We start from the raw sequence: 14,935 nt of genomic DNA on the forward strand, positions 1-14,935 counted from the left end.
AGCATCCTCCTCAACCCAACCGTGAACCCAAGCGTATGAATAAATTAAACACACAAACCCCCCGCATGTAAGGGACTCCAACCCTGAGCTCGCGGGGGTGCGGAACCCCAAACTCGCGCTGTCCCCCCGTTGCCAGCGGGCGGCTATAGGAAGAAGAGCCTGTCGCGGAGCTGAGCGCCGGGCTCGTGGTGCAGGACCTGGCCGGCCAGGAACGCCAGCTTGTGCGCGTACTTGCAGGGCGCTGGGACGCGCACGGTGCCCGGCCAGTTCCAGTACAGGTGACACAGCTTGAACGTCAACCTGGGGACAACAGGAAGGGACATTAGTGCTCTGGGACACCCCCACGACGCAGCTTTGGGGAGGATCCTCCTCCCTGCAGCAGCGCTGACCCCCAAACCTCCTCCCACGGGTGGTTTTTCACCCCCAATTTCACCATTTTCTTTATCTCTGATTTCCCCATTTCACCGTTTTCTTTCCCCCAATTCCACCATTTCACCATTTTCTTTCCCCCAATTCCACCATTTCACCATTTTCTTTCCCCCAATTCCACCATTTCACCATTTTCTTTCCCCCAATTCCACCATTTCACCATTTTCTTCCCCCCAATTCCACCATTTCACCATTTTTTTCACCTCTGATTTTCCCATTTCACCATTTTCTTTCCCCCTAATTTCACCATTTTCTTTCCCCCCAATTTCACCATTTTCTTTCCCTAAATTCCACCATTTCACCATTTTCTTCCCCCGAATTCCACCATTTTCTTTCCCTAAATTCCACCATTTCACCATTTTCTTCCCCCCAATTTCACCATTTCACCATTTTCTTCCCCCTAATTTTGCCATTTCACCATTTTCTTCCCTCTAATTTCCCCATTTTCTTCCTCCCAATTCCACCATTTCACCATTTTCTTCCTCCCAATTTCACCATTTCACCATTTTCTTCCCTGTAATTTCCCCATTTCCCCATTTTCTTTCCCCCTGATTTCCCCATTTCCTCCCCCCGACTCCCCCAGGCTCTGGGTGCCGATTCCAGCCCATCACCTTCATTACCCAAGTACCAATTAAGCCGCGTTTGCACCCTCAGCCCCTCCACGGGGTCCCCCAGCCCAGCGCCGGGTGCCCCACATTTTCCTCCGCACCCTTGCAATTAATTCCCTTCCCCACCCTTTAAATTACCCCCTTATCACCCTCCCAACTAATTATTTCCCCCTAGAAACGAGGCAAAACGGGCGCAACCCGCGGAACCCAGTTCACCCAAAGAGCATCCTCACCCAGCACCTCCCGCCCTCCCTCTGAAGCCGGGGGGGTATTTCAGGGCCCCCCCGTTTTTGGGGTGCTGTGCTCACCTCTGCAGGTGCTCGGCGCTGAGCTGGGCCGTGTTGAGCACGCAGACGTAGCGCGTGGGGACGCTGCAGCCCTGGCGCGACCGGTGCGCCAGCAGAAAGAAGTCCTGCCTGGGACCAACACAAGGTGCCCCATTGCACACCAGCACCCTGGTTTTGCACACCAGGGTGGTTGGTTTTGCACACCAGGGTGGTTTTGCACACCAGGATGGTTGGTTTTGCACACCAGCACCCTGGTTTTGCACACCAGGGTGGTTGGTTTTGCACACCAGCACCCTGGTTTTGCACACCAGGATGGTTGGTTTTGCACACCAGCACCCTGGTTTTGCACACCAGGGTGGTTGGTTTTGCACACCAGCACCCTGGTTTTGCACACCAGGATGGTTGGTTTTTTCCCCACAAAGTTTGTTTTGCACACATGGTGGGTTTTTTTTTTTTCACACAAGGGGGTTTATGCACATAAAGGGGGGTTTTTGCACACAAGGGGTTTTTGCACATAAAGGGTTTTTTTGCACACAAGGGGTTTTATTGCCCACAAGGGGGTTTTTGCACATAAAGGGGTTTTTGCACATAAAGGGTTTTTTTTGCACATAAAGGGTTTTTTTTTGCCCACAAGGGGTTTATTGCACACAAGTGGGTTTTGTGCACACAAGGGGTTTTATTGCCCACAAGGGTTTTTTTGCACATAAAGGGTTTTTTTGCACACATGGGGTTTCTTTGCCCACAAGGGTTTTTTTTGCACACAAGGGGGTTTTTGCACATAAAGGGGTTTTTGCACATAAAGGGGTTTTTTTGGCCACAAGGGGTTTTTTTGCACATAAAGGGGTTTTATTGCCCACAATGGTTTTTATTGCACACAAGGGGTTTTTTTGCTTTGCACACATGGGTGGCTTTTTTTCCCACAAGGGCTTTTATTGCACACCAGTTTTTGGGGGGTTTTGCACACCATTTTCTGGTGTTTTTGCACACTAGGTTTTTGGGGTCTTTTTTTTTGCACGCCTATTTTTTGGAGGGTTTCTTGCACACCATTTTTTGCCTTATTTCGCACCCCCATTGTCTTTCCCTGCGCACCCCACGCACCTCCCCCCCCCAAACCCTCCCAAAATCCTTGTGGCCGCCGCCACTCACCACTGGGAGCTGGTGACCGTGTGGTCGATGACGGTGCCGGGCGGGGGGGCCGTGAAGGGCTCGGCTGCGCCGCTGTAGAAGTTGGTGCTGAGCTGCTTCTGCACCACCAGCACGGCCATGCGCGGCTGGTAGCTCTCGAAGGTCTCGAAGCATCTCTGCATCTGCGGGATCTCATACTTGAGCACGGTGTCGAGCTGGCTGTCGGACACGCCGTCCCGGTACACCACCAGCTTCTGGGGCAGGCAGTGGTTCATCTGGGCCAGGAAATACGGGAAATATGGGAAACAGGTTCCAGTATAGCTTGGGAAATTACATATTAGAGAGCAGCGTAGGGAAAGGGACCTGGGGGTCCTGGGGACAGCAGGGTGACCATGAGCCAGCACTGGGCCCTTGTGGCCAGGAAGCCAATGGGACCTGGGGTGGGTTAGAAGGGGGTGGTCAGTAGGTCAGAGAGGTTCTCCTGCCCCTCTGCTCTGCCCTGGGGAGACCACACCTGGAATCTTGTGTCCAGTTGTGGCCCCTCAGTTCCAGCAGGACAGGGAACTGCTGCAGAGAGTCCAGCGCAGGGCAACAAAGATGCTGAAGGGAGTGGAGCATCTCCCGGGTGAGGAAAGGCTGAGGAGCTGGGGCTCTTTAGCTTGGAGAAGAGGAGACTGAGGGGGGACCTTATTAATGTTTATAAATATCTAAAGGGTGAGTGCCACGAGGATGGAGCCAGGCTCTTCTCGGTGGCAAACAATGATAGGACAAGGGGTAATGGGATCAAGCTGGAACACAAGAGGTTCCACTTAAATTTGAGAAAAAACTTCTTCTCAGTAAGGGTGACAGACACTGGCCCAGGCTGCCCAGGGGGTTGTGGAGTCTCCTTCTGTGCAGACATTCCAACCCGCCTGGACACCTTCCTGTGTAACCTCATCTGGGTGTTCCTGCTCCAGCAGGGAGATTGGACTGGATGAGCTTTTGAGGTCCCTTCCAATCCCTGACATTCTGTGATACTGTGAAAAAATCAGTGTTTTTTACCCCACACGCTCCGGTGAATGGAGACGCGTGTCCTGGTGCCCACCAAGCCCCCAACTCAAGGAGATTTAAGGTTGTGAATTCAAACCCTCAGCAAAATGCGTTTCAAAACAAGTTGTAAAGCAGAGGTGGCGTTGGCGCTAATCCCATTGGGAACCGAACTCCCAGTTTGCACAAAAATTCACCTTTCCCACCCGCAAATGGATGGGAAAACACCCAGGAGGGGGTCGTGGCCACTGTCCCAGCACACGCGGCGTTTCTCACGCTGGGGACAAGAGGCCGGGCTTTGGTAATTCGGCGCTGATCCGGGCAGGGGTGTAACGCGGCTTTTCCTCCAGCACAAACTAATCCCCCGAGCCGGTTTGCACGTTCAACAGATAAGGGTGAAACGTCCCCGGTGTGCGTGGCCGCGGGCGCCACATCCAGTCCAAAGGCTGCCGAGGGCGCTTGCTCGCCCGCACGTACCCCAGGTGGGGAATTTGGGGTGTTTTCCCCTCGCTTTGGGGGGTTTTGGATAGGGCTGGGGGTCACCTCGTAGAAGTGCTGGAGGGCATCGGCCAGGCAGAGGCGCAGGCTGTCGGCGATCTCCTGCTGCGGCATCTGGAACACCACCCGCGAATACCACTTGGTGAGGACGCTGGGGATGGAAAAGGGGGCACAAAATTCAGGTGGAAACCTCCCCATCTCGCCAAAGTCCACCCAGGCGTCGTGCAAATGCAAAACCGACCCCAGCAACACCCGAAATAAACATGGGGTGGCACCAGCATCACCGGTTTCCAAGCAAAGAGGTGGAAAACCACCCCCCAATTTTTGGGGAGTACGTACGGGTTCATGCTGGCCACGAAGCCGATGACGGAGCGCAGCCCTCTGTTGTGGCCGTGGTAGACGTCCATGCCGACGACCATCAGCTGTTTCTGAGCAGGGGGAGAAAATAAGAGGCAGGTGGGAGTTTGGGATAAATCAGCCCCAGTTCCCTCCCGCTGCGAGGGACGTTGTGCGACAAAAAAGAGGAGACACCAGCCCCAACCCTTGTTCATCTACAACCTCAGTGGGAAGGCTGTGATTGCAAGTTTACATCCCAGAGTGTGCAAACTCATTGCACGCGTGTGCCAAGTGGTTGTTGTTCGTTTTTCCCTCCTTACCAGGGGGATATCGACCCCCCAGAGCTCGCCGCCCAGCTTGCAGTTGATCTGCAGCAGCACTTTCTGCACCACGCTCCTCATCTTCCCCACCGGCCCCATGAGGGTCTGGGCGTTGATGACCTATAGCAGTGGGGAAAAATAGAGGCAAAAATGATGTTGGAGATGCTCACGGCTTCCCCGCGCTGGTGGTCTCTGCCCATTGAGCCCACCTGGGAGGGCACCGGGGACTGGATGCTGCAAAGCTTCTTGATGGCCGCGTACAGATCATCGCGGTTGCCGGAGATGATGCACAGGACCAGCTGCACCTTGTCCTGCGGAGAAACGCGGCACGGCGAGGGCGACGCACCACAGCACCCAAAAACCCGCCCAACCCCCCCTCCCCCTCGGACACGTGGTGCCAGTTTGACTGAAAATGGGTTAATTTTCTTCATGCGGTTAGAAACCTTTCCACACTCATTATTTGGACTTTGAGAGCCAGAGATAACAGCCCAGCACAGGGTTAATGTGTTTAATTGCTCTGGTCTGAGCGCCACGGGCACGCTGAGCTCTGCCCGCAGGTGTGAGGCAGCGAGGAAGGGGATGGATGGGTGGACTGACACCCAGACTGAGCAATGAGAGAGTTCCATCCCATCACCATTACATTTCGTTCATCTTTTTGCCATTTTGCAGAGGCCTCTGAGCCTTTCTGCCTTTTTCCCTCTTTTCTCTCTCCGGGATCGGCTTTGGGACCAGGTGCTGTTTTCCTGGGACCGGCTGCTCAGCGTGTTCGTGAGGAATTGCCTTGAGTATTTCATTTCTATTTTATATATATATTTACTAGTAGTGTATTAGTATTTTATTTCATGAAACTGTGTTTATCTCAACCCTTCCCTTTTGATTCTCTCCCCTGTTTGGGGAAGGAGTGAGTGAGTGGCTGCATTGCCAGCTCGGGTTAAACCACGACGCGTGCAAACCGAGCCCCAAACCCCCCGCTCCTCACCTCGCTCCCCAAAATGCCCCGGATGGTCTTGGTGTAGGTCTCGATGCGGTCGTCCTTCAGCTCCAGAATGGCGGGCGGGCCCACGTGCATGCCCACGGAGCCGCAGGAGCGCTCCATGGTGGCCGTCAGCTCCCTGGACACGTCCTGCAGCCGCTTGGGGTAAACCAGCACCCAGTAGTTCATGGAGATCTGGGAGGGGATGATGATGGAGAGGGAGAGGGGATGATGATGGAGGGGGAGAGGGGATGATGATGGAGGGGGAGAGGGGATGATGATGGAGGGGGAGAGGGGATGATGATGGAGGGGGAGAGGGGATGATGATGGAGGGGGAGAGGGGATGATGATGGAGGGGGAGAGGGGATGATGATGGAGGGGGAGAGGGGATGATGATGGAGGGGGAGAGGGGATGATGATGGAGGGGGAGAGGGGATGATGATGGAGGGGGAGAGGGGATGATGATGGAGGGGGAGAGGGGATCATGATGGAGGGGGAGAGGGGATCATGATGGAGGGGGAGAGGGGATCATGATGGAGGGGGAGAGGGGATCATGATGGAGGGGGGATCATGATGGAGGGGGGATCATGATGGAGGGGGGATCGAGAGCAAGATGGAGAGGGGATCGAGAGCAAGATGGAGAGGGAGAGGAAGAGTGGATGATGGAGAGGGAGAGGAAGAGAGGATGATGCAGAGGGAGAGGAAGAGAGGATGATGCAGAGGGAGACGAGGACAGCCCTGGACTCGGGGCCCAACCACACGGTTGCCAGCTGGGGGAAATTCAGGAGAGGCAAAGCAGCCTGAGAGAAAAGTAAAAGGCGCATGAAAATATCCGACTGCTGCGCTCTGAGAGCCTTGAGCCTCTCCAAGAGGAGGACACGGCCACGTACCTCTAACGCCCTTCGGAAAAACAGCGTGGAGCCAATATAAACAAGGGAAAGGTTTTAGCTCCAGTGAGCTCAGCCGGGATGCCAGCACTAAGAAAACCCAGCCCGGTTTTCAAACAAGGGGATATTGTTGCGAGGGCCAAGCCGGGGGGGCTCACCGCCGAGATCGGGGCTTCTTGCGTGATCTCCTTGTTCCAGCTCAGCTCCTCGTTGGGGATGAACGAGCTGTACCGCAGGTTGATCCTCTCCATGGGTAGGACACGGCCCTGCGTCTAAATGGGGCAGAAACCACCGGTGCAGCCAGTGCCTCTGTTTTGGGGGGCACATATCAGAGTCTGCGCCCCCCCAGAGCCCTTACCCAGTGGATGTCGGGGTCCAGGTGGAGCCCCCAGCGCATCAGCTCCCCCGAGGCGTCCGCGTTGTCCTTGATCCTGCGCAGGAGGTTGGTGAGGCTGGCGTAGTGCTGGCTGGGGCTCTGCAGCATCTCCCGCGTCACGTCCTGCAGCGGGCGGGCATGGGACGAGGGTTGGGGAACCCTCCCAAGGTGTGATTTGGGGGCTCCGAGCTCCCCCAAGCCGCAGCTCAGCTCTCGGGGGAGCAGGGGCCATCAAACGTGCTCTGACCTTCAACATTCGGCTGTTCTTCATCTCGGGGATGCCGGTCATGAAGGTGAGCTCCGGCACCAGCAGGACCATGTCCAGCTGACGCTGCAGGGAGGGGAGCAGGCACTGTCAGCCCCCCAGGGGGGCTGCAAGCCCTGAACCCCCAAACTATGGGCAGGATAGGGGCTGGAGGAGCCAAGAAAAGACCCTGGGTCTCAATCTCCCCTCCCTAGGTCTGTGTCTTGCTCACCCTCCCATCCGGCATCTGCTTTTCCCTGGGCCTGTGGATGAGCAGCGGCTGGTCCAGCTCCTTGATTGTGATCCCGTAGGCTTTGCTGGAAAATAAAACATCCCGGACATGGCATCAGGTGAGATATTCCTGCCCCTCGGGCATCAAAGACACTCATCCCAAAGGATGCGCCGGCAGGTTCCTACCGGTAGTAGTCCACAAACGCGACCTCCTCGCCGCTTGCCAGCGTGAATTTGTCCCTTGGGGTCTTGTTCCAGTCGATGTCGTCCACGCGGTAGGTGCGGTTGTTGTAGCGGGTGATGACCACGCTGCCCACCAGCTGCTTGGTGCACTCGTCCTGGAAGCTGTTGGGGTCTTGCTTGTAGATGCTGTGCCTGCAACAAGGAGGAGACGCTTGTGGTGATGCTCCCAGCCCATGCTGCCCCAAAACCAAACCATCTTTTGGCAAACGGCACCGGCGACCGCGGCTGCCAATTCTCCCCCTTCTCCCTTACATGCAATTCAGGACGGAATCGCTGCGGACGACTTTGTGGATGGAGTTGACCAAGAGGAAGAGGCCGCCGTCTTTCTTGCGGATGCTGACGGAGTATCCCGGCCAAATCTGCAGCCTGTGCCCAGAGGAGAAGGTGCCCAACGGCGCCGGGGTTGGAACCAGAGCTGCCAGAGGAGCCGGCCAGCCGGCCCTCTCGCCAAGGAGCTCTCAGAACCCACAGGGATTTATTTCCCAACTGGCTGCCAGATTCCAGCTAATAACCCCTGAATCGCGCCGCAGCAAACAGGCGCCCTGAGGTCAGGCTAACCGGAGGCGGCCAAGAGAGCCGACCTGGCAAAGACTCCTGAATTTCCAGCCTCGCGCTGCTGCCAGGGGTGACGGGGACGTTCCCGTCTCGCTCTCACGCGCTTGGGAAGCGCCAGGAGGAAAAGGTGTCGGCACCCACCTGTAATGTTGAACTATGGTGGCCTGGCTGGGTTCAAAGAAGTTTCTCCCGACAAGCTTCAGATCTAAGATTCTCATCACCCTAGAAAAAAGAGAAATAAAAGCAGGATGGGCTCAGGCTCAGAGGGAGGAGGAGGAGGAGGGGGGTGTTCTCCTTGGAGTCTGAGTAGAGTCTCTGCTGCCCCTCACCTCCGGAAAACCACGTTGTAAAAGGGGATGCAGAGATCCGAGCTGGGCTCAAGGACCTTGGTCATCTGGATGGTGATGGCCACCTCCTCGCTGTCACTTCTCCTCTGCGTCTTCAGTCTGACGGTCTGCAGGGCGACATGGGGCATTAGGGATGCTCTCACACCCGGGGGGGGCTTCCCCACGCCCCCAAATTGGCTAAAACAACCTCACCAAGGGGTGGGTCATGTTGTCCCTCACCTGGGGGAGCAGGATGGGCAGGAAGAGGATGGAGCCATCGAACGCAGTGACGTCCCCGGTCACCTCCCGGTGCTCCTTCAGCATAGCGAAGCGCATGCTCCTGCACTCCACCTCGGGGCTGCCGGAGATGGGGACACATCATCTGGCAAACCCTCAGCCCTCCAACCCCTCTCTGCCCCCGGCTTGCGACCCCAAAAACCCCTCGAGGGGGAAAAGCTGGAGCTGATTTGCTTTGCTGCGCTGCAGCGGCTCTGCCCACGGTGCGACGGACACTCCATCTAGTGGCTACTGGGACAGAGGGACGGACGTGGAGGGAGGGGAGACAGAGCAGGGACACCCACCCTCCGAGGGGCTGTGGGGGACCCCGGCTTCCCAGCCCCAGGCCAGTACCTGAAGGTGACGTGGTACTGGTAGACGGCTTCGTTCTGGCAGTGGATTTTAACCGAGTTCAGCCCCACGGATACAGTGGTTCCCTTCGCCACTGGCTTCGTCCCCGGTGTGCTAGGACAGACAGAGTGGCCAGTCGTGACCCCAGCCAGCGTTCAGACCCCAAAATGCCGGGTGGGGGCTCACAAACGCTTCACTCACGGTTTGCTGGCAGGCTGGGGGCGCGCTGGGGTGGACGTGGGCGGCCAGGAGGGCCGGGATCCCGGCGGGCGCAGCACGGGTGTGGTGGTGACGCTGGGCTTCCCGCGGGACGGCACGGCCGCGTCTCTGCCGGAGGGCACGGGCAGCGCGTCCCCTCTGCCCCGCCACAGGATCCTGCGTCCCCGGTGCGGGCAGAGGTGAGTCCCGGCACGCTGGGGACACGCCGGCAGCATCCCGGCTGCAGCCCCCCGGTGACAGCCCTCCCCACAGCCCTGGTGCAGACCCCTCCCATGCAGTGGGTGTTCCCAAATTTCCAACCTCAACCTCCCCTGGGCAACTTGAGGCCGTTTCCTCTGCTCCGGGCGCTTGTTCCTGGGGAGCAGAGCCCGACCCCCCTGGCTCCAAGCTCCTTTCAGGCAGTTCAGGGATCAGAAGGTCTCCCCTCAGCTCCTGTTCTCCAGCTGAACCCTCCAGGTCCCTCAGCCGCTCCATCACACTTGTGCTCCGGCCCCTCACCAGCTCCGTTCCCTTCTCTCCACTCGCTCCAGCACCTCAAGGTCTCTCTTGTCCTGAGGGGCCCAGAACTGCCCCCAGGATTGGAGGTTTGGCCTCCCCAGTGCCCAACGCAGGGACAGTCACTGCCCTGGGCCTGCTGGCCACAGCAGCCGCAAATAAACCAACAGAAGGACTCAGGAGTGGGGATACGGGGCCATAGGGACACAGGGATACGGGGACACAGGGATATGGGGTCATGGGGACACTGGGACTCACCGCCCACGTGTGGGAAGTGCCACCAACCCCTCCTCATCCTCCACGGCCAGGCTGGGCCGTGCCAGAGCCTCCTCCACACCTGTGGCACAGAGAAAGGGGACAACGAGCAGTGAGAGGGGACTGGCCGGGCCTCCCCGACCCCCCCGCCCGGGCACAAGCACCCACCCATGGGCCAGTCCCCCGCCTCCAGCGGCGGGCAGGGCCGCTCGCCCAGCCCCAGCTCGCACAGCATGGCGGACAGCGGCGGCTCGGGGTGGGCCAGGCGCTGAGCGCGGCCCGGGAGCCCCCGCAGCCTGGCCGGGGGAGCGGGGCCCGCGGCGGGGCCGGGCAGGCGGAAGGGCCGCGGGGGATCCATGGGCAACCCGTCGAGGAACCGGCGGGAGCGCCGGGCACGCCGCCGCACGCCGCACTGCGCAGGCGCGGAACGCCCACACCCCCCCCCGGACCACGCCCCTTTGGTGGGCGGGAGAGCCGGGCATGCCACCGTGCGCTGCACTGCGCAGGCTCGGACACGCCCTCACACAGGAGACCACGCCCCTTAGGCGGGCGGGAGAGCCGGGCGCGCCACCGCACGCCGCACTGCACAGGCGCGGACACGCCCACACATCCCGGACCACGCCCCTTAGGTGGGCGGGGCAATGGCCACGCCCCTCGGCGAGGGGCTTCAGCACCGCGGACAGAGGCGGAGGGGAATGGGGAGGGGGCGTGAGGAGGGGAATGGGGGAAAATGGGGTGGAACACGGGGGAAAACGGGGGGAAATGCGGAGAAAAGGGGGGGAAAATGGGGGGAATGGTGGGAAAATGGAACGGAGCAGTAGTGGAGGTAGAGATGGGATGAAATAAAGCGATAAAATGGCATGGGGTGGGGGGATAAGGTTGGGCAGGAGGGGCATAAGATGGGATGGAATGGGGGATGGAATGGGGGGTAAAATGGGGTGAAGGGTAAGATGGGATGGGGCAGAGGGGGCCATAGCAGAAGGTCATGTTCAGCCCCAGCCCCATTCTACACAGGCAATTGGTGCTTCCCTACCTTGCGGGGGACACATGGGGAGGATTTGGTTCCACAACGGTGGGTGGCTGGGTGATGCTGACCCCCCCAGCAAGACACGCAGACTCTTGCCCCCATGGTGGGGATGTGGCAGTGGCCACTCATTGGCCTCTAACACTGCAGTGGTGCCCAGGGCCAGCACTGGTCCCTGGGGGGGTCCCACCCCCCTGCCAGCAGGTAAGTGGCCAAGGACATGGCCCCATGTGCCAGCACGGAGCTGGTGGCAACCGGCCGGGCAAGTGGCACGGGGCGGAGGCTGATGGTGGCACCGTGGAGGAGAGCAGGGACACAGAACGAGACAGAGCAGCCCCCATAGGGGGAAAAACAGCTTTTATTCTCCATTTCTCACCCCAAGCATGTGTCTTGCTCCCCAGCGTGTGTGTGGCCGCTGGAGAGCCAGAGGGGACACCACGTTCTCCCCAACCTGTGAGATGGAGGCAGCAACAGCCCCTGTGTGTTTTGTACGGGGGGGCAGCGGGACAGAGCTGGAGCCCCCAGCCCCGCTGCTGCTCCATTAGAGCTCCCCGGCATCCACAGAAAACACCTCTGTGTGCCCAACGCAGTGCTGGGGGGCTGAGGACAGAGCCAGGGTCCCTGAGCTGTGCAGGGATTGTCCCCACGGGCTGTGGGGCTCACGCCCCCAGGGCTATCGGTGCCGGTGCTCCAGCAGAGCCTCGAAGTCCGGGGAACACACCAGCTTGTGCTTCACGTGGCCCAGGACAATCATCTCGCCCGTCCGGTTGTCCCCGATGCCGACGGACACCAGCTCCTGTTCCGGAGGGGGGAGACACCCATGAGCACCCCATTCCCATGGGAAATCCTTTAACCACGGGGGGAGAAAGACTGAGGTCCCTGCCTGCTTTGGGGGGGCTGCATGTCCTGGAGGAGATGTCCCCAGGGTGCGGGTAGCAGGGGGACACAAGAGCAGGATCCTTCCACCGCTGCCACCCCCATCCCCAAAGTAACAGCACAACCCTGCTCCCCCCATGGTCCCAGGGACCCCCACCTAGGGGCTCTCTCAGGGATCAGGTCCCCAGCACCCCCACATACCTGCAGGAAGGAGCAGGGGGTCCCCATGGTCACGTCCAGGGTCACTTTTCCCAGCACCAGCTGCACTTTTCCCGACTTGCGGACGAGCAGTTTCCCCACCTGCCCCTCGGGGAGGTCTGCCAGGGTGCAGGTGTTCTCCGCCTGCCTTGCCTCCTGCGAGCGACACGGTGGGACGTGGGGGGGACATCGCCGTGGGACATCACCCCACTGTCCCACATCCACCCCCTGGAGCCCCTACCTGGCTTTTCTCCTGCTTCACCACCACCACCTGCCCGTCCTCGTTCTGCAGCTCCGTCTTGATGGGTTTGGTGTCGTGGGTGGGGGGCTGGCCGGGCAGCGTGTCGGGCAGCTGCAGGAACAGTAGCTCCTCCTCGGGCGACAGGCTCAGCCGCTGCAGCAGCTCGGCCACTGAGACGTCCCGGGGAAAACCGGGGGGGCCCTTAATTTGCGCTGGCTCGGGCTGGGGGTCCTCGTCACACGGCTCTTCTTTCACTGGGGAGAGGCGGCCGGTGGGCACGGGGAAAGGGGAACCCCCCCAGCCCCATTTTGCTGGGTTTACCCCCCAACCCCAGGGCACCTTTCACCGCTGGGGGGTCCAACTCCATCTTCTCCTCCTTGGGCAGCCAGGGCTTGGTGTCATCCTGCTCTGTCACCTCCTCCTTGAAGAGCCACCCGGAGTGGGCCAGCGGCAGCTGCACCGGCTTGTTGCGGATGTCGTTCTTCAGCCCTGGGTCATCGAGGAACTGCAGGGACAGGAGAGGGGACGCTCAGCACCGCCCCGGTGCCACTGAAGCCCCCTCGTCCCGATCCCACTCACATCGTCCTTCTGCAGCATCCGCAGGATCTGCTTCGTCTCCTCGTCCGTCTCCCTCTTCTCCTTCTTGATGTTGATGATGTGGGAAGGGCCGAAGTCCGCCATGTCCACCGTCTTGTCCCAGGAGCCTGCTGGGAGCGGGGAGCAGCCCTGGGGTGAGCGGGACGCCCCTGAAACCCCCCAGGGAAGGGGGATCAGCTCCCGTTACCTTTTTTCTTCATCATTTCAGCAGGACCCTGCTCGAAGATGGAGTGGGACTGGATAACCTCGGGCCGGCCCCGGCCCCGGCCGTGCCCATCACGCTGCCGGTCCCTGTCCCGTTCCTTCTTCTCCTTCTTGACCGACACATCCTCTTTGGGCCTGGGGAGCGGGGAGGTGGTTTGTCACCCCCTCCCCTGTCCCCTGCAGCAGCAGGTTCCCCCTCTCAGGGCATTTTTTGCCCAACAAGACCCCACTGTGCAGGTACCCGCTGGCAAAACCGCCTCCGCACCACAGGGAGACGCTTAAGAGGCCACTTACTCTTCCTTGATCTTCCTGCTAATTATGTTGGGGGTGAAGGTTTTCTGCAAACGAGAGCGGAGGGACAAGTCGCTGCACGAGCGGAGATAAAACAACAGAAACCAAACTGGCCGCAGGGCTGGAGGAGGCAGACAGGGAGCACCCCAAAATCCCCCCCGGCTGCTGCTCCTCACACCCCACCTGTGCCAGGGGGCCCCAAGCAATGGGGCAGGACGCTGGGTCACCCAAAAAGGGTTGGTTTGGGGGATCCCACCCCCACGTACTCACCTTCTTAACGCCCCCCAGGGTGAGGTCCCGGGAGCGGATGGAGGGCAGGCGCCCCGGGGTGAGGGGGGGGCCGGCCGGGCGCCTCCCCAGCACCCCCCGTGCCCCGGGGAGCGCCGGGCGCAGGCTGCCCGGGGAGCCGCTGTCCCCCGAGCCCCCCTCCGCCATCCTCGGGCTGGCCCTGCTTGGGGGGGACACAGTCAGGGACACCCGGTGCAGCCGCCCCCCTGCGCCCCCAAACAGAACCCACCGACACCCGACTCCCCAAGGGGCTCCCTCCATCCCCAAGGGGCTCCCCCCGTGCATCCCCACGGACCCACCCGCATCCCCCTCCCCCGGGTGCTCGCCCCTCCACAGACCCCCAAACAAGGTCCTATCGCACCGCCCTCCCCAGGGGGCTCAGCCCCCCGCTCACATCTCCCCCCAAAACCCCGCACCCCGTCCCGTCCGGCTCCCCCCACGTCCGCCACGCCGCCCCTTACCCTGCCCGGGCAATCACCGGCTCGCCGGCCCAATGCGCATGCGTGCTGTGGGACACGCCCTTCCCGGAAAGACGCCGTTGTCGCCATCTTGATTAAGGGCGCGCCCTAGCCCGCCAATGAGCTGCCATCTTTGTGCTTGGCACTGCCCGGAGCCATGCGGAAGGTGGAGGCGCCATCTTTGTGGCGGGCAGTGCCCGGTTCTTGGGAATGCGTGGGGGGACACTGGGGGCGAGGGGGTCACTCATCGCTTCGTTTGAGCCCCCTCGGCTGCCTGGGTTACAGACACCCCCCAGAGTCTCCTGCAGCCCTGAGGAAGCCAACCAGGCTACAGCCCCACGGTGGGTGCACGCGTGGGCACCCAACACACTCTGCGATCCGGGGGACAATTAGGGTTTATTTTGGGTGCTCGCCTCCCACCCCCAAAAAAACCCTTGCTCTCCAAAAGTGTGTCACCAGAAGCAAAACAACACGGGCTTTGCCCCCACGTTTCCCACGGGGGTCTCGCGTGGGTGTCCAGCATCCCGCCCCCAGCAACCAGTGCACCCCAATTTGGGGGTTCGAGCACCCACGAGCTGCACCCCCAGCCGCCCACCCGCCTCGCAGGCAGGAGCCGCGCTGCCTGCATCACCTGACGCCGCACAGAACCCATCACCCGATTGGCAGAATAAGGCTTTCCCCCCCCCGCCTCCCCTGGC

At 60.3% G+C, this 14,935-nt stretch overlaps 2 protein-coding genes across 3 annotated transcripts; both read right to left on the reverse strand.

Annotated features, from left to right (window-relative positions):
- On the reverse strand, positions 1 to 10,670 carry PIWIL2 (piwi like RNA-mediated gene silencing 2; the record flags this gene model as incomplete). The annotated part of the gene is made up of 22 exons (XM_082072785.1): positions 1 to 300; positions 1,346 to 1,453; positions 2,471 to 2,724; positions 4,019 to 4,124; positions 4,313 to 4,401; positions 4,630 to 4,749; positions 4,839 to 4,940; positions 5,609 to 5,797; positions 6,648 to 6,761; positions 6,848 to 6,988; positions 7,113 to 7,196; positions 7,342 to 7,426; positions 7,527 to 7,715; positions 7,836 to 7,949; positions 8,280 to 8,360; positions 8,468 to 8,592; positions 8,705 to 8,822; positions 9,095 to 9,205; positions 9,293 to 9,466; positions 10,064 to 10,142; positions 10,229 to 10,472; positions 10,644 to 10,670. The coding sequence occupies 22 exons, from the start codon at positions 10,668 to 10,670 to the stop codon at positions 144 to 146; spliced, it is 2,811 nt and encodes a 936-aa protein (XP_081928911.1). The 3' UTR covers positions 1 to 143.
- A 764-nt stretch (positions 10,671 to 11,434) lies between these two features.
- On the reverse strand, positions 11,435 to 14,346 carry POLR3D (RNA polymerase III subunit D). Of its 2 annotated transcripts, none has more exons than XM_082072627.1 (9): positions 14,241 to 14,346; positions 13,762 to 13,939; positions 13,495 to 13,538; positions 13,184 to 13,335; positions 12,979 to 13,103; positions 12,739 to 12,904; positions 12,400 to 12,653; positions 12,162 to 12,314; positions 11,435 to 11,880 (listed from the first exon to the last, which is right to left on the reverse strand). In XM_082072627.1, the coding sequence occupies exons 2-9, from the start codon at positions 13,924 to 13,926 to the stop codon at positions 11,758 to 11,760; spliced, it is 1,182 nt and encodes a 393-aa protein (XP_081928753.1). In that variant the 5' UTR covers positions 13,927 to 13,939; positions 14,241 to 14,346; the 3' UTR covers positions 11,435 to 11,757. The 2 variants fall into 2 exon arrangements, with proteins under 2 accessions (XP_081928753.1, XP_081928752.1); XM_082072626.1 differs by having other exon boundaries at positions 12,979 to 13,106.
- Between the last annotated feature and the right edge of the window lie 589 nt (positions 14,347 to 14,935).

The sequence above is a fragment of the Streptopelia decaocto genome, assembly GCF_964273445.1.
Source record: "Streptopelia decaocto genome assembly, chromosome: 25".
Lineage (NCBI taxonomy): Eukaryota > Metazoa > Chordata > Aves > Columbiformes > Columbidae > Streptopelia > Streptopelia decaocto.